General features: G+C 39.8%; 1 protein-coding gene and 1 long non-coding RNA gene across 4 annotated transcripts in view; both read left to right on the top strand.

The window, feature by feature from the left end:
- The window catches only part of adgrd2 (adhesion G protein-coupled receptor D2), a 65,551-nt gene extending 40,287 nt beyond the window's left edge, over positions 1 to 25,264 (top strand). Inside the window, exons 19-25 of one of the 2 annotated variants that reach the window (XM_052068206.1) lie at positions 9,798 to 9,918; positions 19,748 to 19,789; positions 19,907 to 19,960; positions 20,506 to 20,653; positions 21,131 to 21,189; positions 21,330 to 21,360; positions 24,281 to 25,264. In XM_052068206.1, coding sequence (XP_051924166.1) covers positions 9,798 to 9,918; positions 19,748 to 19,789; positions 19,907 to 19,960; positions 20,506 to 20,653; positions 21,131 to 21,189; positions 21,330 to 21,360; positions 24,281 to 24,288 — 463 coding nt within the window. In that variant the 3' untranslated portion in view covers positions 24,289 to 25,264. Of the gene's footprint in view, positions 1 to 9,797; positions 9,919 to 19,747; positions 19,790 to 19,906; positions 19,961 to 20,505; positions 20,654 to 21,130; positions 21,190 to 21,329; positions 21,544 to 24,280 lie in introns of those variants that run through there. The other variant, XM_052068205.1, reaches the window with a different exon arrangement.
- Positions 328 to 8,133, top strand: LOC127602352 (uncharacterized). Of its 2 annotated transcripts, none has more exons than XR_007962776.1 (5): positions 328 to 392; positions 1,215 to 1,286; positions 1,662 to 1,733; positions 3,003 to 3,074; positions 7,930 to 8,133. It is a non-coding gene; the product is annotated as an uncharacterized LOC127602352 (long non-coding RNA). The 2 variants fall into 2 exon arrangements; XR_007962775.1 differs by lacking the exon at positions 328 to 392 and adding an exon at positions 686 to 839.
- Positions 25,265 to 26,635: the final 1,371 nt, after the last annotated feature.

Below are 26,635 nucleotides of genomic sequence, written 5' to 3'. Positions count from 1 at the left end.
ACACAGGAGAAGTTATAAATCAGAACATGGACTCTCCATGATTTCAGTCGTCATGTCCTCATATTTCTTTAGACCTGAAAAACCCGAGTGTGTTTCAGGTGACATGACTTTTGCCTTAACCTAACATCTGGTGAGCCTGCGTTCGAATGTCCCCATATTGCTGTACCACAGAACTGAACAGTGTTAACTTTCTATAGTGTGGTACATTATTCTCAAACTCTCCTGTGGGCAATGTTCAATGAGAAATAATGTTTAATCATTTCTTAACTGGTCAGAATGAAGAATGCTGAATATTTTGACACCGTAATGTTATGTTGCAGACACCAAGTGACCTGACTGAACCCTCTGGAGACCATGAATGGAGTGAGAGATCCACTTCATTCTTACAACAGGTTACTACTTCTTATCATGATATACTAGGTTTGAGTTTTCAGCTTTCTTTGACAAACACAGGAGAAGTTATAAGTCAGAAACATAGACTCTCCATAATTTCAGTCGTCATGTCCTCATATTTATTCAGACCTGAAAAACCTGAGTGTGTTTCAGGTGACATGACTTTTGTCTTAACCTAACTCTGGAGAGCCTGTGTTCGAATGTCCCCATATTGCTGTACCACAGAACTGAACAGTGTTAACTTTCTATAGTGTGGTATATTCATCCCAAACTCTCCCGTGAGCAATGTTCAATGATAATTAATGTTTATTCATTTCTTAAATGGTCAGAATGAAGAATGCTGAATATTTTGACACCGTAATGTTATGTTGCAGACACCAAGTGACCTGACTGAACCCTCTGGAGACCATGAATGGAGTGAGAGATCCACTTCATTCTTACAACAGGTTACTACTTCTTATCATGATATACTAGGTTTGAGTTTTCAGCTTTCTTTGACAAACACAGGAGAAGTTATAAGTCAGAAACATAGACTCTCCATGATTTCAGTCGTCATGTCCTCATATTTCTTGAGACCTGAAAAACCTGAGTGTGTTTCAGGTGACATGACTTTTGTCTTAACCTAACTCTGGAGAGCCTGTGTGCGAATGTCCCCATATTGCTGTTCCACAGAACTGAACAGTGTTAACTTTCTATAGTGTGGTATATTCATCCCAAACTCTCCCGTGAGCAATGTTCAATGATAATTAATATTTATTCATTTCTTAACTGGTCAGAATGAAGAATGCTGAATATTTTGACACCGTAATGTTATGTTGCAGACACCAAGTGACCTGACTGAACCCTCTGGAGACCATGAATGGAGTGAGATATCCACTTCATTCTTACAACAGGTTAATACTTCTTATCATGATATACTAGGTTTGAGTTTTCAGCTTTCTTTGACAAACACAGGAGAAGTTATAAGTCAGAAACATAGACTCTCCATGATTTCAGTCGTCATGTCCTCATATTTCTTGAGACCTGAAAAACCTGAGTGTGTTTCAGGTGACATGACTTTTGTCTTAACCTAACTCTGGAGAGCCTGTGTTCGAATGTCCCCATATTGCTGTTCCACAGAACTGAACAGTGTTAACTTTCTATAGTGTGGTATATTCATCCCAAACTCTCCCGTGAGCAATGTTCAATGATAATTAATATTTATTCATTTCTTAACTGGTCAAAATGAAGAATGCTGAATATTTTGACACCGTAATGTTATGTTGCAGACACCAAGTGACCTGACTGAACCCTCTGGAGACCATGAATGGAATGATAGATACACTTCATCCTTACAACAGGTTACTACTTCTTGTCATGATATACTAGGTTTGAGTTTTCAGCTTTCTTTGACAAACACAGGAGAAGTTATAAATCAGAAACATGGACTCTCCATGATTTCAGTCGTCATGTCCTCATATTTCTTTAGACCTGAAAAACCTGAGTGTGTTTCAGGTGTCATGACTTTTGTCTTAACCTAACTCTGGAGAGCCTGTGTTCGAATGTCCCCATATTGCTGTTATTCAGAGCTGAACAGTGTTAACTTACTATAGTGTGGTACATTATTCTCAAACTCTCCTGTGGGCAATGTTCAATGAGAAATAATGTTTATTCATTTCTTAACTGGTCAGAATGAAGAATGCTGAATATTTTGACACCGTAATGTTATGTTGCAGACACCAAGTGACCTGACTGAACCCTCTGGAGACCATGAATGGAGTGAGAGATCCACTTCATTCTTACAACAGGTTACTACTTCTTATCATGATATACTAGGTTTGAGTTTTCAGCTTTCTTTGACAAACACAGGAGAAGTTATAAGTCAGAAACATAGACTCTCCATGATTTCAGTCGTCATGTCCTCATATTTCTTCAGACCTGAAAAACCTGAGTGTGTTTCAGGTGACATGACTTTTGTCTTAACCTAACTCTGGAGAGCCTGTGTTCGAATGTCCCCATATTGCTGTTCCACAGAACTGAACAGTGTTAACTTACTATAGTGTGGTACATTATTCTCAAACTCTCCTGTGGGCAATGTTCAATGAGAAATAATGTTTATTCATTTCTTAACTGGTCAGAATGAAGAATGCTGAATATTTTGACACCGTAATGTTATGTTGCAGACACCAAGTGACCTGACTGAACCCTCTGGAGACCATGAATGGAGTGAGAGATCCACTTCATTCTTACAACAGGTTACTACTTCTTATCATGATATACTAGGTTTGAGTTTTCAGCTTTCTTTGACAAACACAGGAGAAGTTATAAGTCAGAAACATAGACTCTCCATGATTTCAGTCGTCATGTCCTCATATTTCTTCAGACCTGAAAAACCTGAGTGTGTTTCAGGTGACATGACTTTTGTCTTAACCTAACTCTGGAGAGCCTGTGTTCGAATGTCCCCATATTGCTGTTCCACAGAACTGAACAGTGTTAACTTTCTATAGTGTGGTATATTCATCCCAAACTCTCCCGTGAGCAATGTTCAATGATAATTAATATTTATTCATTTCTTAACTGGTCAGAATGAAGAATGCTGAATATTTTGACACCGTAATGTTATGTTGCAGACACCAAGTGACCTGACTGAACCCTCTGGAGACCATGAATGGAGTGAGATATCCACTTCATTCTTACAACAGGTTAATACTTCTTATCATGATATACTAGGTTTGAGTTTTCAGCTTTCTTTGACAAACACAGGAGAAGTTATAAGTCAGAAACATAGACTCTCCATGATTTCAGTCGTCATGTCCTCATATTTCTTGAGACCTGAAAAACCTGAGTGTGTTTCAGGTGACATGACTTTTGTCTTAACCTAACTCTGGAGAGCCTGTGTTCGAATGTCCCCATATTGCTGTTCCACAGAACTGAACAGTGTTAACTTTCTATAGTGTGGTATATTCATCCCAAACTCTCCCGTGAGCAATGTTCAATGATAATTAATATTTATTCATTTCTTAACTGGTCAAAATGAAGAATGCTGAATATTTTGACACCGTAATGTTATGTTGCAGACACCAAGTGACCTGACTGAACCCTCTGGAGACCATGAATGGAATGATAGATACACTTCATCCTTACAACAGGTTACTACTTCTTGTCATGATATACTAGGTTTGAGTTTTCAGCTTTCTTTGACAAACACAGGAGAAGTTATAAATCAGAAACATGGACTCTCCATGATTTCAGTCGTCATGTCCTCATATTTCTTTAGACCTGAAAAACCTGAGTGTGTTTCAGGTGTCATGACTTTTGTCTTAACCTAACTCTGGAGAGCCTGTGTTCGAATGTCCCCATATTGCTGTTATTCAGAGCTGAACAGTGTTAACTTACTATAGTGTGGTACATTATTCTCAAACTCTCCTGTGGGCAATGTTCAATGAGAAATAATGTTTATTCATTTCTTAACTGGTCAGAATGAAGAATGCTGAATATTTTGACACCGTAATGTTATGTTGCAGACACCAAGTGACCTGACTGAACCCTCTGGAGACCATGAATGGAGTGAGAGATCCACTTCATTCTTACAACAGGTTACTACTTCTTATCATGATATACTAGGTTTGAGTGTTCAGCTTTCTTTGACAAACACAGGAGAAGTTATAAGTCAGAAACATAGACTCTCCATGATTTCAGTCGTCATGTCCTCATATTTCTTCAGACCTGAAAAACCTGAGTGTGTTTCAGGTGACATGACTTTTGTCTTAACCTAACTCTGGAGAGCCTGTGTTCGAATGTCCCCATATTGCTGTTCCACAGAACTGAACAGTGTTAACTTACTATAGTGTGGTACATTATTCTCAAACTCTCCTGTGGGCAATGTTCAATGAGAAATAATGTTTATTCATTTCTTAACTGGTCAGAATGAAGAATGCTGAATATTTTGACACCGTAATGTTATGTTGCAGACACCAAGTGACCTGACTGAACCCTCTGGAGACCATGAATGGAGTGAGAGATCCACTTCATTCTTACAACAGGTTACTACTTCTTATCATGATATACTAGGTTTGAGTTTTCAGCTTTCTTTGACAAACACAGGAGAAGTTATAAGTCAGAAACATAGACTCTCCATGATTTCAGTCGTCATGTCCTCATATTTCTTCAGACCTGAAAAACCTGAGTGTGTTTCAGGTGACATGACTTTTGTCTTAACCTAACTCTGGAGAGCCTGTGTTCGAATGTCCCCATATTGCTGTTCCACAGAACTGAACAGTGTTAACTTTCTATAGTGTGGTATATTCATCCCAAACTCTCCCGTGAGCATTGTTCAATGATAATTAATATTTATTCATTTCTTAACTGGTCAGAATGAAGAATGCTGAATATTTTGACACCGTAATGTTATGTTGCAGACACGAAGTGACCTGACTGAACCCTCTGGAGACCATGAATGGAGTGAGAGATCCACTTCATTCTTACAACAGGTTACTACTTCTTATCATGATATACTAGGTTTTAGTTTTCAGCTTTCTTTGACAAACACAGGAGAAGTTATAAGTCAGAAACATAGACTCTCCATGATTTCAGTCGTGATGTCCTCATATTTCTTCAGACCTGAAAAACCTGAGTGTGTTTCAGGTGACATGACTTTTGTCTTAACCTAACTCTGGAGAGCCTGTGTTCGAATGTCCCCATATTGCTGTTCCACAGAACTGAACAGTGTTAACTTTCTATAGTGTGGTATATTCATCCCAAACTCTCCCGTGAGCAATGTTCAATGATAATTAATATTTATTCATTTCTTAACTGGTCAGAATGAAGAATGCTGAATATTTTGACATCGTAATGTTATGTTGCAGACACCAAGTGACCTGACTGAACCCTCTGGAGACCATGAATGGAGTGAGAGATCCACTTCATTCTTACAACAGGTTACTACTTCTTATCATGATATACTAGGTTTGAGTTTTCAGCTTTCTTTGACAAACACGGGAGAAGTTATAAGTCAGAAACATAGACTCTCCATGATTTCAGTCGTCATGTCCTCATATTTCTTCAGACCTGAAAAACCTGAGTGTGTTTCAGGTGACATGACTTTTGTCTTAACCTAACTCTGGAGAGCCTGTGTTCGAATGTCCCCGTATTGCTGTTCCACAGAACTGAACAGTGTTAACTTTCTATAGTGTGGTATATTCATCCCAAACTCTCCCGTGAGCAATGTTCAATGATAATTAATATTTATTCATTTCTTAACTGGTCAGAATGAAGAATGCTGAATATTTTGACACCGTAATGTTATGTTGCAGACACCAAGTGACCTGACTGAACCCTCTGGAGACCATGAATGGAGTGAGAGATCCACTTCATTCTTACAACAGGTTACTACTTCTTATCATGATATACTAGGTTTTAGTTTTCAGCTTTCTTTGACAAACACAGGAGAAGTTATAAGTCAGAAACATAGACTCTCCATGATTTCAGTCGTCATGTCCTCATATTTCTTCAGACCTGAAAAACCTGAGTGTGTTTCAGGTGACATGACTTTTGTCTTAACCTAACTCTGGAGAGCCTGTGTTCGAATGTCCCCATATTGCTGTTCCACAGAACTGAACAGTGTTAACTTTCTATAGTGTGGTATATTCATCCCAAACTCTCCCGTGAGCAATGTTCAATGATAATTAATATTTATTCATTTCTTAACTGGTCAGAATGAAGAATGCTGAATATTTTGACATCGTAATGTTATGTTGCAGACACCAAGTGACCTGACTGAACCCTCTGGAGACCATGAATGGAGTGAGAGATCCACTTCATTCTTACAACAGGTTACTACTTCTTATCATGATATACTAGGTTTGAGTTTTCAGCTTTCTTTGACAAACACGGGAGAAGTTATAAGTCAGAAACATAGACTCTCCATGATTTCAGTCGTCATGTCCTCATATTTCTTCAGACCTGAAAAACCTGAGTGTGTTTCAGGTGACATGACTTTTGTCTTAACCTAACTCTGGAGAGCCTGTGTTCGAATGTCCCCGTATTGCTGTTCCACAGAACTGAACAGTGTTAACTTTCTATAGTGTGGTATATTCATCCCAAACTCTCCCGTGAGCAATGTTCAATGATAATTAATATTTATTCATTTCTTAACTGGTCAGAATGAAGAATGCTGAATATTTTGACACCGTAATGTTATGTTGCAGACACCAAGTGACCTGACTGAACCCTCTGGAGACCATGAATGGAGTGAGAGATCCACTTCATTCTTACAACAGGTTACTACTTCTTATCATGATATACTAGGTTTTAGTTTTCAGCTTTCTTTGACAAACACAGGAGAAGTTATAAGTCAGAAACATAGACTCTCCATGATTTCAGTCGTCATGTCCTCATATTTCTTCAGACCTGAAAAACCTGAGTGTGTTTCAGGTGACATGACTTTTGTCTTAACCTAACTCTGGAGAGCCTGTGTTCGAATGTCCCCATATTGCTGTTCCACAGAACTGAACAGTGTTAACTTTCTATAGTGTGGTATATTCATCCCAAACTCTCCCGTGAGCAATGTTCAATGATAATTAATATTTATTCATTTCTTAACTGGTCAGAATGAAGAATGCTGAATATGTTGACACCGTAATGTTATGTTGCAGACACCAAGTGACCTGACTGAACCCTCTGGAGACCATGAATGGAGTGAGAGATCCACTTCATTCTTACAACAGGTTACTACTTCTTGTCATGATATACTAGGTTTGAGTTTTCAGCTTTCTTTGACAAACACAGAAGAAGTTATAAATCAGAAACATGGACTCTCCATGATTTCAGTCGTCATGTCCTCATATTTCTTTAGACCTGAAAAACCTGAGTGTGTTTCAGGTGACATGACTTTTGTCTTAACCTAACTCTGGAGAGCCTGTGTTCGAATGTCCCCATATTGCTGTTACACAGAGCTGAACATGGTTAACTTTCTATAGTGTCTTATATTAATCCCAAACCCTCCTGTGAGCGATGTTCAATGAATAACAATGTTTATTCATTTATTAACTAATCAGGATGAATAAATTTGAATATTTCTGACACTGCACTGTTGCTATGTTGCAGACACCAAGTGTTCCGATCCTGATGAAACCTTTTGAAGATCAAGAAAGGAGTGGAAGATCCACTTCTTCCTTACAACAGGTTACTACGTCTTATCATTATATACTAGGTTTGAGTTTTCAGCTTTCTTTGACAAACACAGGAGAAGTTATAAATCAGAAACATGGACTCTCCATGATTTCAGTCGTCATGTCCTCATATTTCTTCAGACCTGAAAAACCTGAGTGTGTTTCAGGTGACATGACTTTTGTCTTAACCTAACTCTGGAGAGCCTGTGTTCGAATGTCCCCATATTGCTGTTCCACAGAACTGAACAGTGTTAACTTTCTATAGTGTGGTATATTCATCCCAAACTCTCCCGTGAGCAATGTTCAATGATAATTAATGTTTATTCATTTCTTAACTGGTCAGAATGAAGAATGCTGAATATTTTGACACCGTAATGTTATGTTCCAGACACCAAGTGACCTGACTGAACCCTCTGGAGACCATGAATGGAATGAGAGATAAATTCTCAAAATTCTCAAATTTTCAAAATTCTCATTATTTCCTGGAATATCTTATTTTGATTATTTTATTTTTCCATTTTTAATAAATAATGCCTTCTTTTACAGGTGGGAATAAGAGACGCACGTGGACAGATTATGAAGTGAAGGCTGTTGACCGACATATGTTTGATTTCATAACAAGCCATAAAGTTTCAGGTAAAACGAGCTGTGAGTCCTGTCTCCACGCAGAGCCAGCAGCTCTGAACGACAGAGGCTGGGTGTCCATCAAAAACTACATCCACAACAGGATATAACTGCATTAAAAAGGGAAATGAATGGCTAGTCCATTGAAATGCGAGCACGTCTGGGTACATTACAGTTCAAGTTAACTAAAGCAATAGCAATGGTGCATTTAGGGTGGGATGATCAATTATGGATTTCATATTTGTTGTTGGATACTGTGTTTCACGTTTGTTGTTTCATGATCTTCAAGAGCAATTTGGAAAATCCTTGAAGATGTATGAACATGTAAATTATACTGTATATCAGGCATGTCCCGATCTGGGCCTGGAGGGCCACTGTCGTGCCTGTTTTCCAGCTCTCCCGGCTGCATCACACCTGTTTCAGATCATCAGTTCATCAGTCAGCTCTGATGCAGCATTAGAACATCCTGGGAGAGCTGGAAAACAAAAAGACAGCGGCCCTTGAGGACCGACCTTGGACACTCCTGTGTATATAAACGTACGTACGATATACAAACTTCTCACAAAAGATAGGCTTATTAGGTTTGAGGTGATATTTCGGAAAAACCCTAAAACATTTGAATTCACCCTATTTCAAGAATTTCAATACTTTTTGAAAAGTTGCTTTTGTCTAACGGTAGCTAAAGAAGTTGCTACACACATGGCACAATATATGGCCAGATTCATTAAAAATTCTTCATCGCAGTATTCACATTTTGACATAATCTTCTTCAGTTCAAACAACCCTCATCTATTGCAGTGCTTTGTGTCATGGAGAGGAGGTGGCATGTTTTCCGTGTTCATAATTTCATATTGTCAGCAATTAAAAAATAAGAAAGTGGACTGACCACATATTTAACCGTCTCTTCTTCTTCACAGCTTATTTTACTATCTTGTATTATTAATGTGAATATTTGAGGGATGACGGGTATAACGACTGTTTGGCACATTCGCCTCACAGTTCAGCAATTGATATTTGAATGTTTGAATCTGGGCATCCTTCCTTTGTAGAGTTCTCCCCATGCCCGAGCATGACAATTGGACACATGTGCCTAACATATACTGTTGGTATGTAACATGAGTCAATTTAAAAATACACACTTTACTCTTAGCTGGTCTTCATAAGTCATATATACTTGAAAATGATGTGTATCCAGGGGGCTCAAAATTCACAAAAACATGAAATGGTAGTGTGTTTGAGGTGACTGTCTCCATAATACACAAAAACCTGTCAATGTCCTCATATGTAGTAGTTTTGTCATAAATCAAAAAAAAATTACGTCCTAGCCAAAATCTGAGTAGATGGCTGTCTTCCTGATTTTTTTTCATGGTTACCATATTTTTTTGGAGCCTGTAGGACCACGGGAAAGGCATGTACCCATATGTCGGGTGAACAAACGGACGTCCTGAAAATGCACCAAAACACGTATGTGTGTGTGTGTGTGTGTGTGTGTGTGTGTGTGTGTGTGTGTGTGCACGCGCATGCCGGTAAGGGTAGATCCCGGGAGGTTAGTTGATCGAAAAGTAGATCTTCGGTCCAAAAAGTGTGGGCAGCACTGTTCTATGATGAGTGCACATTCTCCCGTGTTTGTAGGGCTGTGACTCGACCTGTTCTCATTCTCCTGCCCGTCCTGGGCCTGACCTGGCTGTGCGGAGTGCTGGTCCACCTGTCTGTTGTAATTGCATATATCTTCAGTGCTCTTAATGCCTTCCAAGTAAGTTTTGATTTTGTTTCGTTCTTCTTCCCATCGAATTGCAAATATAGTTTGTTTGCCATGTGCATCTTTTGTGATTTGCAGTACACTCCATACTGAAAGGTTCTTTAAATACTTCAAATATCTTGATGATTCTCTCATCTTGGGGGTTCGTGGCTAGTATGACAGTAGACATTATCAATACAGTGATGCCTTGCTATTTATAGGGGTTGGAGGCCAAGCCCCAGGACGGATACAAGTAAAAATACCCTAGTACCGGTACCAGGTATTTTTTTGAACCCTAAAATATACAACAAATTTTTCCATCCATCCATCCATTTTCCGATCCACTTTATCCTCACAAGGGTCGTGGGGGTTGATGGAGCCTATCCCAGCCGTCTTTACGCAGTAGACAGGGGACACCCTCAACTGGTTGACATCCAATCACAGGGCACACAAAGACGAACAACCGTCCTAATCTCGCCTAGGGACAATCTTGAGCGCTCAATCAACCTGCCATGCATGTTTTTGCAATGTTGGAGGAAACCAGAGTACCCGGAGAAAACCCACGCAGGCCTGGGGAGAGCATGCAAACCCCACACAGAGAGACCGAAGCTATAATCGTAGAAAAGGTAGAAAAAGAAAAAAGGTGAAAATCGGTAGAAAAGGTGTTAAATTCCGCCTGTGACAAATGCAATCCAGACCTTTCGCCGCATAATCATTAGAAGTTTACCACCGTGCTTTCTCTGGAATCATGTCCGCAAGGAGCCTTGCCTGTCTTTCAGACCTCTATGGGAATGTTCGTCGTATTTTTGTTCACTTTTAAGCTTGCAAGCTTGACCATCTCTATTTCTCTGATAACATGGCACCTTAAATGTGCAGGGTCGGGGTATCTGAGGGCATTACAGGAAGTGCAAATACTGTAGGTGAGATTTTCAGTCTTTTGTTGTTAGCTCAGTTCATTATCAAAAATTGCGGGGAGCTGAGTTTGCGACTCACAAAAAAATGATCAAAAAGAAAAAACCTTAACCACCAGATACCTTATAAATTAATGAAATATAAGTTAAAAATACAGTCGAACATAATTAAAAAAATATTCCAAATTGAAATTGGAGATTTACTTCAACCATAACTTCCGGAGTAAAGTACAAGACGATCATTCGAGGACAAACAGAAGGGATTTTGTGGTTTTCATTGTTTTTTTTTTGGGTTTTTTTGGTGACCTGAGACCAGCTTCCACACACATCGGAGGACATTCCACCAAGACGTCTAGTCTGGCCCTTTTTGTTTGTCAGCTTTTAGAAATCAGTCCCAAATTTTTGAGGGGGGCATAATGGCTGGGGGAGCAGCTGCACTCTATTGGGCCTGGTAGAAATTTAGACTATGCAGAAGAGGGCATCATGCATTCTTTCTGACCTCTTTGTCATAATTTTGTTTTATTAAAGGGATTGCTAATACTATTAACGATCAGTAGCAGTTGTGTCTCAATGCCAATGAGGCGTGGCTGTTTAGAGCAGGTGGGATTTATCAATTTCATTACTTACTGGTGTCCATATGATAGGGTTGATAAATACTACTTTTCCCTACTTAGGTGCACTCTAAATTTCAGTTGTACGTACAAATGTAGAACCTCTTCTATGCACCCTTTAATAAATGAGGTCACTGGACCGTGCCTTTTGCAGCCCCATCCCTTGGATCAGCACTACTGACAGATGACTCATAATTTCATTGGGACATTTTACTATGTTGCACATCTCTTCTGGAGGGGAATGAAGTATATTTGTACATCCACTACAGTAGGTGGCAGTAGCGCACTTATTGTCAGAGTGTACACAGACCGTATTAGCTCTAAAGTGGAGATGTTTTATTTATTTCTTTATTTATTTATGTATGCACCCAGCATGCACTCACACGGCACCAAGATATGAAGAGCAGGGAGTAAACCCTCATGAGACTCTCTTGAAAACTATTTGACAGAGATGAAAAGAAAGTTGGAGAGAGACTAAAATAATGTTTACAGTTATTTGTAATGTGTTCTATATTTTATTCTTTTGTGTTTTTTTTTTCAATGTTGAGAATTCAAATAAAATGTATTGCAGAGGTTTAGTACAGTTTTATCAACAAATGATTCTATCTACAGGTGTGGCCGAGATTTGGGGGTGGGGGCTGCCAAATCTTTTCCTCTTCCAGTGGGAAGCATAAAATAAAATAATTGAGAAGCACATTAGAACAGTATTCATTGCTGTAGCTGTGTCACTCTGCATTACTTACTTAATGTTGCTGAGCAATATTGTAGCACTGTTGAACACTCACACTGTAAATTGCTTAATGAATCCCTTTACGTGTGTGTGCATGTCTGAAATAACTGGCTCCAAATCCTGGAGGTGCATCAAAGTATCCCTCACTAACTATTAAAAACAGTAATAGTTGGATGAACGATGGGAGTTAAATTTGTTGCAGAGCGTCACAGTCATTTTGGGGCAGGAACTTGAAAATATAAACCAGAAATAGTGCAGACTTTTGGAATGAAGTCGTTAATTAGACTGCTGGAATGAAACGTGTGTGTGTGTGTGTGTGTGTGTGTGTGTGTGTGTGTGTGTGTGTGTGTGTGTGTGTGTGTGTGTGTGTGTGTGTGTGTGTGTGTGTGTGTGTGTGTGTGTGTGTGTGTGTGTGTGTGTGTGTGTGTGTGTGTGTGTGTGTGTGTGTGTGTGGTGAAAAGAGAGCGAAGATACGACAGTGAATTTGTGTTAGTGAGAAGGTTGTTTGTTTGTTTGTCTATTATGGGCCTCGTTATTGTATGGCTCCCTGTACAGTGTGTAAAACTAGTCTCGCGACCAGAGTCAGATGGAAGAGACTCCAGCACATCCATGACCCTATTGAGAAGCAATTTATCAGAACGAGATTTATTTTGGTAGATAAGATCTGAAAATCAAGATCAAGAGAAAATTGTTGATGTGTGTTTCAAACGTAAGTGGATTGGTATTTTTTAATGACTCAAGTGGGTCAATCTAGAATGTTTTGTGTCACTGCATAGGCCCATCATTTCCCAGTCTTGCTCGAATATCAACGGTATGACTTTTTGTGCATTCAGTTTTTGAGATTCCTCAGGAGTCTACACACCCAGCCGTATTTTAGTTGAAAGCTGTCTCTATCTGCACAAAAGGCGAGGACTTCGTAGCATCAGGATGACATTCAAAATAAAACATTCTGACTGACTGAAGATATTATTTAATGTCTCTTGATTAACATAGCCTGTGGTAACAGGCTTATTTCAAACAATCACATCATGTTCACAATGAAGCAGGACAAGTTTTTTCCGAGTCATCCAGTTTCCAAAAACTGCCTAATCAATTTGCCATGCAAATTGATTAGGCACTTCAAATTGTCCCGTGGTGTAGTGTGAGCATTGATGGTTGTTCGTCTGTGTGTACCCTGCGATTGGCTGGCAACCGGTTCAGGGTGTCCCCCGCCTACTGCCGAGGTTAGCTGAGATCGGCTCCAGCATCCCCCACGACTCTTTTTAGGATAGCAAATGGATAGATGGATAGATGGATGGATGTTAAAATTATAAGCAATCATGATAAATTATACAGACACATTGCCATTATGTTTCACTTATTCAACACAAAAATGGATGTAAGGGCATGGAGAAATGGAGGCACTCTGTAAAAGAGCTCATCTCAGTGACGGTGTGAATCTGAGTCTGTGTGGTGGTCGGTTTCTATGTGCATTCTGACTGACTGGTGACCAGTTCAGGGCGTAGTCTGCCTTTCCCCTGAACAGGATAAGCAGTGTCGGGAATGGATTGATGTATGAATGGACTGATATTGAACCAATGCGGCTGGGGTCTTTTGTTGAACAGTAGAGAGGAGCATTGTAAATGAAGATATAGTATATTAGTCATGTTTCTCCACTTTTGGACTGGATGCATGCTATGGGTTCATGAGATGAGTATTATTTGACCCACAGTCACCATTTGACTCTTTGGGGTAGCTCGTATACCATATATTGCATCAAAATGATCAATGGTTGCATATTAATTTTATATTTCCATTGAGGAAGCACAAGTGCTCGCTTATTTGGGTACAAAAAGAGAGAAGTAAATTTGACTGTAAGAACAGATCGAGCGTATCACTGCGAGTACTTGAAGTGCATAATGCATATGTGTGTGAGTGTGTGGGAGACACTAGTCTGCTCCTACCCTATCTACCTTTATAGTTCTCCTCCCCTGATTACACAGCAACCACTTCCTTTCTCTTCTCACTCGGAGTTTTTTTTCTTCAGTACTCCTCTTTTGCTCTTATTTTGCACAGTCTCCCTCTGTCTTTTCTCCTTTATGTTTCTTACCTCAACCACCCGTCCGCCCTCCTCTGATCTTTAATTAATCAAAAGCTAGCCCCTACATGACCCCCAGAGAGCTGCTTGTTAATTTAGATTTACGGCATGTGTCCAGCTGAGGGCATGCAACAAGACAGTAGGAGTTCTTCCTCATGTCGGTAGGAGGTGGATGCTAAACTGGTCTGTATTTTCCTTGGACCAAATCAGTTTCAGAGTCATACACCAAAAAAATCAATGAATTATGTTACCACTAATATGTACGGGACTGTAAAGTATTAAAGACAACATTATCCAAAAAGGTTTACATTTAAGACATTTTATGAAAATTTATATACACATATAAGCGCTTTGTTGCAGCTGCCCCGCGACACCCTGAACCGGTTGCCAGCCAATCATTTTGTGAAAGCGCTATATAAATCAGCATGTATTGTATTGTGTGTATATATATATATATATATATATATATATATATATATATATATATATATATATATATATATATATATATATATATATATATATATATATATATATATATTCATTCATCTTCCGTACCGCTTGATCCTCACTAGGGTCGCGGGTGGTGCTGGAGCCCATCCCAGCCGTCTCCGGGCAGTAGGCGGGGGACACCCTGAATCAGTTGCCAGCCAATCGCAGGGCACACATAGACGAACAACCATCCACGCTCACACTCACACCTATATATATATATATGAGAGCTGTCAAACAATTAAAATATTTAATCTAATTAATGCGACTGTCATAATTAACTCAAATTAACTCATAATTTATCACAATTACTCACACATTTTTTATCGTTTCTAAATGTTCTTTTATATTTTTTGTCCTACTTTTTCCCGTTTTAACGCTCTCATCAACATGGAATCATGGATCCGTTTTCTATGTGCAAAATGCAAATATTTTTCAATTTTAAATGAATATTTTTCACTTGGAGCAGTTATTCACACATAATCTCTCACACAATATTGCTGTCTATCAACAACAGTGAAAAGAATATTTTGTCACACAACACCTCCTTTACCAGCTCTTTTTAGGGAATAAAAACAGAGCAATATAAAATTATAACGTGCACATCTAAGGTAAACTAGTACTCAGCCTATAGTGGATTTAAGCCATGGTTGCATACTTCGTTTTTCTCAAGTTTGCTTTGAACGCAGCAGTGTTGATTTTGTTAGTCCTTCTTGCACGGAAGTCTCTCTACGGTTTTGTAGACATCATTTCGGATGACTACACTTGGTTCGACGGCAACACTGGAGACGTTTTATTTTCAGTGTGTTCGCTAGGTCGCTACCACTGCATCGCTGAATTCTCGACGTGCCTCAGTGCACCGTCACTGTCAGAGGAACACAGAGAAGCTCCACCCGCTTTATTTATATGGACGCGGAACACTGTAACCTTCCACACAAAATAGTTCCAAACAAGTAACAATCGCGACAAAATAAGACAAAAAATGTAAAAGGAAATTCAGAAACGATAAAAAATATGTGAGTAATCACGATTAATTTTTTTAGTTCATTTGAGTTAATTATGACAATTGCATTTTTAATTAGATTAAATATTTTAATCGTTTGACAGCTTTAATATATATATATATATATATAATCTAAAAAAATCCTCAAATAGATAATTGCCGTGCACTACTGTCACCATCCATCCAATATTTACTGTCGCAATAATTACGCGATACTCACAATGTAAATAAACTGTCCATTGAGGAATTTTCTGATCACTAATTCATTTGTTATTTTTCATATATTTCGTCATTTATAACATTAGATACTGCCTATTCACAAGTGCTTCCTTTGCATAATCCAAAAAAGTTCAGTTAGAAGCGCAGAAACACTCAATGAAAGCAAAACCAAAATACGGAAACATTCAGCCATTGATCCATTTTAATGCGCTTATCTGTTGACCTGTCTCGGGGGCAGCAGCTTAAGCAGGGAAGCCCAGACTTCCCTTTCCCCAGCCACTTCATCCATCTCCTCTGGGGGATCCCAAGGTTCGTTCCCAGGCCAGCCGAGTGATGTCCTCTCTCCAACTTATCCTCAACTTTATGAATGTAGCATTTAAAAAAAATAAAAAAAAAACATTGCTGTAGACAAAGTTAAATTGGAGTAATGGAGTTAAAATAAATTTTAAAATTTTAAAACAAAGACAGTGAAAACGGTTAATGAATAAACCAAACTAATCAATACATTTTATATCAATTGTTTTATGGTAAACCAAAGAATTATTTCATTCATTCATTTTCAAATAATCCAAAAAGTCCATTATATAATCAATCGATTCATCAATCAATTAATACGAACACAAATACAGCACACACCATTAAACAATAGCACATTGTCAAGTCTCATGGTGGGTCAAAAACCAAAGAATAAAAATGTGTTTTAAGACGAGTTTTTCAAATAGACAGAGAGGGGGCTTGATGAACATTTAACGGAAGGGCATTTCAAAGGGAAGGACTGGCAGATGATGTGGTGCTGTTGGCTCCTTCAAACGGGGCTCTCCAACTCTCACTGGAGCGTTTCGCAGCCGAGTGTGAAGCGGTTGGGATGAAAATCAGCACCTCCAAATCTGAAACCATGGTCCTCAGTCGGAAAAGGGTGGAGTGCCCCCTCCGGGTCGGGGAGGAGATCTTACCCCAAGTGGAGGAGTTCAAGTATCTTTGGGTCTTGTTCACGAGTGGGGGTAGGAGGGAGCGGGAGATCGACAGGCGGATCGGTGCAGCGTCTGCTGTGATGCGGACGTTGTATCGGTCTGTCGTGGTGAAGAAGGAGCTGAGCCAAAAGGCGAAGCTCTCAATTTACCGGTCGATCTACGTCCCAACCCTCACCTATGGTCACGAGCTATGGGTCGTGACTGAAAGAACGAGATCCCGGATACAAGCGGCTGAAATGAGTTTTCTTCGCAGGGTGTCCGGGCTCTCCCTTAGAGATAAGGTGAGAAGCTCAGTCATCCGGGAGGGGCTCAGAGTCGAGCCGCTTCTCCTCCACATCGAGAGGAGCCAGATGAGGTGGCTTGGGCATCTGATTCGGATGCCTCCTGAGCGCCTCCCCGGTGAGGTGTTCCGGTCATGTCCCACCGGGAGGAGACCCAGAGGAAGACCCAGGACACGCTGGAGAGACTATGTCACCCAGCTGGCCTGGGAACGCCTCGGGATCCCCCGGGGAGAGCTGGAAGAAGTAGCTAGGGAGAGGGAAGTCTGGGCTTCCCTGCTAAAGCTGTTGCCCCCGCGACCCGGCCCCGGATAAGCGGTAGATGATGGATGGATGGATGGATGGACTGGCAATGGAAAAGCCTCGATCCCCTCCGAGGTTTAGTGCTCGGCACCTCCAGTCGCATCCGATCCGCCGATCTGATGTACCAGGCAGGTAAGTGTAGGTGCAGAGGAGCTCAAAGAGGTAATCTGGGGCGAGACCATTTAAAGATTTTAAAATAAAAGCATCTTAAAATTTACATTAAAATGGAAAGGAAGCCAGTGGAGGTAGGTCAGAAGTGCCATTATGTGCTCCCTCTTACAAAGTGATGTTATTAAAAACAGATTTGGTGCTATGCATCATCTTAAAACCTGACTGGAGAGCCTCCATGACTTCAAGGTCGTCCAAGGTAGACTCACTGCATGAACACCACCTGTTCCAAAGTTTTAGAAATAAAAGGCAGCTTGGAAATGGGTCTAAAATTGGACAGCACAACTTGAGCAAGGCCGGGTTTGCTGACAATACGGAATCAATAGTTTTCAATAGATATTTTATTTTCTGAATGAGATTCGACAGATGTTTCCTTTTGGCCTCTTTAACTAGACTTTGGTAACAACGCTAGTATCTTGTAGAACTGCACCTTGTCTTTTTTTCCACCTGCGTTCAGCTTTGTGGCATTTCTGTTTAGCTGCGTGAGTTCTCTTATGAAACCATGGTTGAAGTCTTACTTCTGACCCTCGTCATGTGCCTTTGTAGTTCATGCCTGATATGGGTGCTTCGAAACAACACGCTGAACTACATTCATTTTAAGCAGTTAGGCTCAATATTTTGTTCTGAAACAAGACCAGGGTGATATTGAGGCACTTAATACCGTGAATATTATGACATACCTAATGATCAGGGGCGTTTAATTGAAAGTGGGCCAATTTAGCCCACTGGCTGCTTTATTGCCTTTTTACCTTCATAACGACAACTAAAAAGAAGCATGAAAACATAAAGGCCCTTAATATAATGATCAATTGAGAATGACAATTTTTTTACTTCTTCCTACTCCCTTGAACATAATAACTGTTGAATGAAGATTGATTTATTTCTTTTTACTTTTTTATCTACCTAATTTTCTGTCAAATTGTTACTGTTACCACAGAAGAAGTGCAGCATGCAGTGTTTTATATTATTTGTTCTAGCCAGAAGTGAACAAAGATGAAATCGGTTCGTTGGCGTCACGTGTACCATTCACCCATTAAATTGGCCGGAAATCATCGCTTCCCTGCTAAAGCTGTTGCCCCCGCGACCCGGCTCCGGATAAGCGGTAGATGATGGATGGATGGATGGATGGATTGTTACTGTTATTGGTATTAATGTTTTATGTTTAATCAACAAACTCAAACTCAAATAACAAAAAGCCATAACTTATTTGCTCACGTCGACACAGTGCGTATTACAGGCTGAAGTTACGACAAGAGCAAGTCAAATGCTTCCTATGTGTGTCTTCCTATGTGTGTCTGGATGAGAATGATATTCTATAGCACTAATGTCAAACTCAAGGCCCGGGGGCCAGATCTGGCCCATCACATCATTTTCTGTGGCCCGCGAAAGCAAATGAAAGATGGAAACTTTCATGATGCTTGCTAAAATCTTGATCTAAATTCTCATTTGTAACAAATACGAGTGACACTGTGAGTATTTTCTTATTGGCAAACCTCTCATGACAGTAACTTAAACAATAGGTGAATAAACCATTATTCTTGACTTCTTTTTATGGTTTCACTCATAACAGCCCTTCAAGGAAAGCGGTACCTAAAATGTGGCCCGCGACAAAAATGAGTTTGACACCCCTGCTCTATATGAAAACAAAAGCAACTTACTTTACAGTATATGAAAAATGAACAAAAGTGTTGATAATTGATCTCATCGGGATCTTGACAAAAATTCTACCAGACTGGTGAGCTTGAATGGGAAGAAAATCCCTTCTTGCTGTGTTCCAACTGCCGCAGACATGTGATAATAGTGGGCTGACAAGCCAAGACAAACCACTTGCAAGAAGCCTGCAGTTTTTTTAAGCGGAAATAAAGTAATTGACTAGCATCTTCCCTTTTAATACAGCAACTGATATATTGGCCACTATTAGTATCATACTGAAAAGGTATTATCACGACATCATATCAACACAGCACGGGTTTACAGCAAGCCGAAGATCAGTAGTAGTCTGGAAAAAAAACACATTCTCGGTGATCTTTTTTTTTCTTCCATACAGTTGCTTGCTTAACTGTGTATTTGATCTTCCGCAGGGCCTGTATATTTTCTTAGTTTATGCCGTTTACAACAGTGAGGTAAGTTGACAGTTTACATTACCATCACTGTATCGTCACCGTAGCGGCTTATTAAATGGCTTTGTTTTGATTTATAATGCCTTGCCAACCTGTGATTTAAACTGTTTTCTCATTTAGGTCAGGAATGCCATAAAGAGGATCAAGGAAAAGAGAAAAGCCTTATCTTTCACAGTAAGTGCCGAGGATGTAGCATGTGGTGGGTGAGCTGATCATGTCATTACGTCAATATATTTCCCTTTGTACATTTGAGTTTTCTTGTTGTGGTAGCACGGCACATAAATGCAACATTTTTGGCACCCTTCTATTGAAAAAATCAAAAGGTCACTAGAATCACTAAAACAAGTGGTAAGTCATCAGGAGTATCTTTACAGATGTAAAAAGGAAGCCTACAAATAAACAAACCTACTGTGAAACACAGAGGAAGCTCAGTTGTGTTGTCCGATTGCTTTGCCATCCAGTTTTGGGTCTCCTGATTCTGTGCAGTTTACAACAAAAACGAAAGAGGAAAACTAGATCTTATCCACAGGTCAGCTTCATGGTCCTAAACACACATCTAAAGAAAGAGCTGAGATAAGCAGTCTGTCGAAGTTATCCTTTCAGTATTTCTTTATTTTATTTTTGGGGTGATTGCCTACTGGTTATTCTTTGTGATTGCAACCAAGCAAACGCTTTGTCAGTTTGAAATGATTTGCCTTTTGATCAATGCGTTATGACAGAATTGTTCCCAGCCAACCACCTTCGTAACTTCTCAGAGAGCTCCCATAAGGTCTTGGGACCGCAGCCCACCGACCCCTTCCAGTCCTGAAACCAGTGAAACCTCTGGGCCTCCCAGTTCCAGTTCCGCTTCGCTAGTTATCAAGAATGGTGGGTTCAACTGTTATGTGTGTTGTTGAGACAGCCGTCAAACTTAAAATAAATCCCTGTTCTAGTTTAACTGTAATACATGTTGTGATTATTGAATGGTGATGAAGCTATATTTGACACCTTACTTGGTGGAAATATGGACCGTGGCTTTGGAAGTTGGGTCTCTGTTAGACTCCCGCTGAAGACTAGAATGCAGCTGGTTGTTCGAGAGATGGTTGTACTCCCTTGTCCAGTGCATAAGCCTCCCGCTTACCATCTCAGCCCACAGTCGCAGCACACTGGGCCCACCTCATCGCCTGACATCGCCCTTTGCATGCCTCCGTGTGTGTTGTGGTTCGCTTTTCTGTGGGATGTGCAACAAAAATATTGTTAAGCAGCGTTACATGGATTCAAATGAAACATGTCTCAATAAAAACATTTTTAGCTGAAAACTAAAGTTTCCAAAGAAAAATTGATACCTGAGTTTCTGTTTTTCAGAGAGTTTCCGAAAAGAAAGCTTTGTGAGTTTCTCGTTGAAACCTGCACCAGGAAACCAAGTAAGGGACACATTTCCATTATAATGCAATACATATTACATTACAATACATATTTATTTACATAGGGGTATCATTAGTTGAGTCTACTTTGTTGTTGTTATTTGACAAAATGCCTATCTGCTTCTGTTCTTTTCAATCAGGTGGTGCAGCTCACATCATTCAAACCAGCAGGTACGGGGTTTTTTTTTCACCATCATTGAGGAGACACATGTATACAGCGTGATCAAATGTATTGTGGTGGTGTCATAGTAATAAACAATCTGAGCTTTGAATGGAAAATTAGTCCAGTGCAACTGATGAAAAGGTGGTCCATTAATTCAGTCTGCGGTTATAGTTGTATACAGGGTAATATCTTGAAATTCCCTACACATCTAGATTTTTTTTTATTCTATACCCTCCTGCTTGTACTGCTCAAAGTTTGTAGCTTAACAACTACTGTATCCAATGGCTATTTTCATGCAATATTATGCTCGCGTTTTGAGCCGTGTCACTGATGGTGCAGTAGTACACTTGCCTGACTTGTGTGCGGGCAGCGTGGGATCGGTTCCAACTCACTGATGTTGTGGATGTGGGTCTGAATCTATATGTGCCCTGCGACCAGTTAAGGTGTGTCGTCTGCTGTTCACCCGAAGTCAGCTGGGATGGCCTTCAGCACCCCGCGACCCTGTTCTGGTTAAGTAGTGTTGAAAATGGATGGATGGATGGATGGATGGATGGAGGGATGGATGGAGGGATGGATGGACGGACATTTTTGGATACAAGTGTGTCTACTTCACAAGGCATAATAACCGACTGCATTTCAGAAAATGGCGAGTACACAAACAACAAACATTGATGGTTGTGAAATTGTTTAGTTCGATTTACGGTATGGAATACTTGTAGTAACAGTTGTGTGAACCTGATGGCCCCTATGTCAGAGTTCAAGAGTTCCTATGTGGAAAGAGAACCTTCCAGAAGGATGGCCATTTTTGATGCAATGCACCAAACATGGTATGGTAGAGTTTCCAGACAGACGCCATTTGTTAATAAATGACAGAGTTTACTAAAATACTTCTGAAGGACTCTCAGACGATGAGAGCCAAAATTATGTGGTTTTATCAAGATAACGTTTGAACTCTTTGGCATAGATGCCAAACATCATGTTTGAAGGATTTGCTTTTGTGTGGGTGTGTATATGGATATCTATCCCGTATTTACATGATGGATGAGAGGATAGCTTCCCTCCTGCTTCATGTGGGGACGAGTGCTGACTGTTGTTTGGGCTTGTGTATATCTGACTTGTGGCCGTGTGTCTTGGACTCTGAGCTGTCTATCGATCACCACATGGTGTTGGCTGCGATGGTGGGAGAGAATGCTGGTCCAACATGGCAGAAAGTATTGTGAGGGTTTCCTGGGAACATCTGGCAGTGTTACCTGACAGAGTTAGCATCAGCTCCTACCTCTGGCAGAACCCCAACCATGTCCCGGCAGAGGCAGGTTCATTGAGTCAAAGTGGACCATGTTTCGGGCCTTCATTGTTCGGTGCCTGTTGTGGCAACCCCCAAATCCAATGGTGGACACCAGCAGTGAATGTGGCATTAAACTGAAATCTGATGGCTACCACCTTGACAAGCTGAATGCAGCTTTAGTGGTTGCTGAGGCAAAAACTCGGTGAGAAGTGGAAAATGACTTCTAGATGGCCTGGAAGAAATTATGGCCACCCATCCAGCATCTCTGGAGGAGGAAGTAGTGTACCATCAACACTGTATAATTGGAATGAGGCGCTGCTGACCTTGAATCGGGGCATTGTTAGTCAGTGGGGCGAATACTTAGAAGACCTCAATTCCACCGGGACGCCTTGCCAGGAGGCTTGAGGACACGAAATTTGTTAAAAAGCTCCTTGGTGGCAGGGATGTGATGAGGGTGGATGAGATTTGCATTCCGAAAAGCTTTGGATGTGTTCATGCTGTTGTGTTCGACACGCCTTGAGAACATCACATGGACTTTGGGGACAGTGCCTTTGAATTTTCAGACCCTGGTGATGCAGGTGTTTTCCAACTATCGTGGGTTTTCGTCCTAGCTGTGGACAAGCGCTACACCCTCAGGAGGGTCCTTGTCGATATACGGGACTTTGCCGAACCAGTCGACATGTGGTTTGTGGACTTGGAGAAGGCGTACGACCATTTTGAGAGGAGTCAGATGGGGTGGCTCGGGCATCTGTTTAGGATGCCGTCTGGACACTTCCCTGATGAGCTGAATGTTTAGCTGGGAGGACCCAGGACAAATTGGAGAGAACTGTCTCCTTATTGGCTTGGGAACGCCCCCAGAAGAGCCGAACGAAGTGGCTGGGGAGAGGGAGGTCTGGGCTTCCCTGCTTCGGCTAATGCCCTGAGACTCGACCCCGGTTAAGCGTAAGAAAATGGATTTATTTATTCATTAACTGTTTTCATTCATTCATAAAAATATGCCATCCACCATTTGGTTCATTAATGTGATAGTTTATGATCGATTTATTGTATGTATGGCGTTAAAATAACCACTTGATGTCTTTGTGCGTGTATTTGTTGCGTCTGGCAGGAAATTACAAAATGTTAAAAAATAAATAAATACTATAATAAAGGCTGGCAGCAAGGCCACCGAAGGCCAAATGTAGTTTTGCATCTCCATTGATCCGTGCGGTGCACATCATTAGGCCTGTGTGAAAACTATTTTTGTCTTCTGAATTAGAAGGCATAGTCTAACAGATGGTGCAGAGGGTGAAGTCACTTTCAATGGCGTCGATTTGCCTGTCAGAGCCAAGAAACAAGTTTGAAATTGATTCATTAAATGTTGTAGCGTCTGTGAAGAACGCCTGCTGGATGCTGGAGTGCTCCTGGGTGTTCATTGTTGGCTGATGAGACAAAGAAGAAGTTCATTCCACTAATCAGCAATGGCCATGTCTGGCTATTCACAGCATTAGCCATTAACCACTCCAACACCTGCTCTCACTCTGCTTTTCAATTGGCCTCCCTTCTTATCTTCGCTTTTCTATGCAAACACATTTGCACGCAATACCAAAACATCATATTCTGATTTAGCCACAGCTCATGCCTTTCTCTGTATTTCACCACAGGTTGTTGAACTGAAAATGGAGTCCCATCCTGATACTCAATACATCGTAACCTTGGATCACACTGAAAGAGGGTGGAACTGGACACACAATATGAGTGCTCGGCGACGACACACAAACACGCCGGTCTTGCTGGTGTATATGAAACTGAAAATAATGATGAAATCCTCCATTTGCTTATACATAAATGATTTTTGGTTCTCAGATCAGATCAATGCATTGACCCACATCATCACAGAGCCCCACTCTGTAATTACATACATTAATAACATAACATGCATGTTTTAAAAAAAATAACAATCTCTGCTCACCATTTTAATGACAATTACGTACTTCTCAGACTTTACAAAACATGTTAACGAAGGACCAATAATGGCATGCACATCTCATATGATTAGAAAGTATGAGTGGGGTGAACAATATCAAGCATTTGTTTACTTGAAGAGAATAGCTTGCTCAGAATCACATGAATACATAATCTTCATATTTTCAGTCTCAGTGAACATTTCGTGTAGTAAAAACTATCATAAGGAAGTGGAAGCTGTGAACAGTCTGGTGGTTGAGCTAATCGCATCCTGGTAGAAATGGTCGAAGGGAGATATTCAATTGTAAAGTGTGACGTTTTGCTTCCGTAAAATAAATAAATAAATAAACGAATAAAAGAAAGGGAGAAAAAGACATCTGTTTCTCCAAGTAATTACTGAATTTTTAAACATCCTATCTGAAAAAGATGCAAACCATTCATTTGGGAAGAGAGTAGATGTTTAATTTGGGGATGTTTTGAAAAAGGGCGGTTTTCATAATGAATAAATCAGACTCCTGTTCCATAAGAATTAGTGCTTCACTGATCCATGCCTGGTAAAGTTCAGCTAAGATAGTCCGAGTTATATACGTGTGTGTGTGTGTGTGTGTATGTATGTGTGTATAGATCTATCTATCTATCTATCTATCTATCTATCTATCTATCTATCTATCTATCTATCTATCTATCTATCTATCTATCTATCTATCTATCTATCTATCTATCTATCTATCTATCTATCTATCTATCTATCTATCTATCTATCTATCTGTCTATCTAGCTGTCTATCTAGCTATCTATAAATATCTCTCTCTCTCTCTCTCTGTCTATATATATATATATATATATATATATATATATAGATAGATAGATAGATAGATAGATAGATAGATAGATAGATAGATAGATAGATAGATAGATAGATAGATAGAGAGACAATATCTTGTTATCCTACTGAACTGTGTCTGCGTTTTACATACATGATAGGTGTTTGGGTTTTTTTTTTTGCGTGTGTGTGTTTTTTTTACATTATCAAAACCTAGTATTTTACAGGGTGTGTTGTTGATTCATTTTGAAATGACACCAGATTAGCTTGTGTTTATAAATTCAGTATGCTATGATTCATTTTGGAATTTATTTTGAATAAAATAATATTTTAATAGTAGTCATTCTACGTCATTCAAAGTCAAGGCTGTGATCTACTTCATGACTCCCTGCTTATGTATGTGATTATTTTCACATTGCTAACCCAGCAAATCTTTTGGTGAAGCAAGACTTTTTGCAAAGTACTAATGTAAAACCGAAAAGCTTTCAAGCACATCAATGAGAACACGGCTCAGGCGCCTTAAACTTGAATTTGTGTGCTATATCCTAGATCTCCGAAGGTCCCTATTGTAATTCCTTTTTTAAAGTCACTATTGGATTCATTGGTCTTTGATAGAGACATCATTCACTCATTGACACTATCATATCCTTCTTGTAAAAAGGTCAAACGGTCGCAACACCCAGTACTTTGTCTTTGTGTCTGAACTAACAGCTATTATATCATAGTCGCAGATGTACAATGTTGATAAAAGGTTTTTGTGTTAGCCGTTATGTTTCGAAGCCCACACGCGGTCCCAAATCGTTTTCAATGATTGTATTTTTAGACGTCATCAATTTTCTACTTTTTATTTTGACAAGATGTATTTGTTATGTGACGTTTGAAGAGTCAAATTAATTTGATTCTGTCAAATTGCGTTTGAATTTTTTTTTCTATTTTGCTGAGCAATTTGATTTTGCCAGAATGTGTTATAATTTTAGTTTTTTTGTTTTCTATTTTGCTGGGCATAGCTGTCTTAGATGAAGAGATATCCGTTATGTTTTGTAAAATCATCAGACAAGGCTAAAAACAGCTACACCATGACTGCTGTAATAGTTATAACTTATATGGACACAATTCAAAGCGTCAAAAATAGCCAACTCACAAGCGCAGCTTCATTTCATTGACCTTTATTGGTGTGATACTATTACAATAAATTTGAAACAATACAAAACGCTTTGGTCAGTCATTGTCT

This window comes from Hippocampus zosterae, chromosome 6, assembly GCF_025434085.1.
Source record: "Hippocampus zosterae strain Florida chromosome 6, ASM2543408v3, whole genome shotgun sequence".
Taxonomy (NCBI): Eukaryota; Metazoa; Chordata; class Actinopteri; order Syngnathiformes; family Syngnathidae; genus Hippocampus; species Hippocampus zosterae.
The sequence above is the reverse complement of the archived record's forward strand: the minus strand, read 5'-3'. Positions and strand labels throughout refer to the sequence as shown.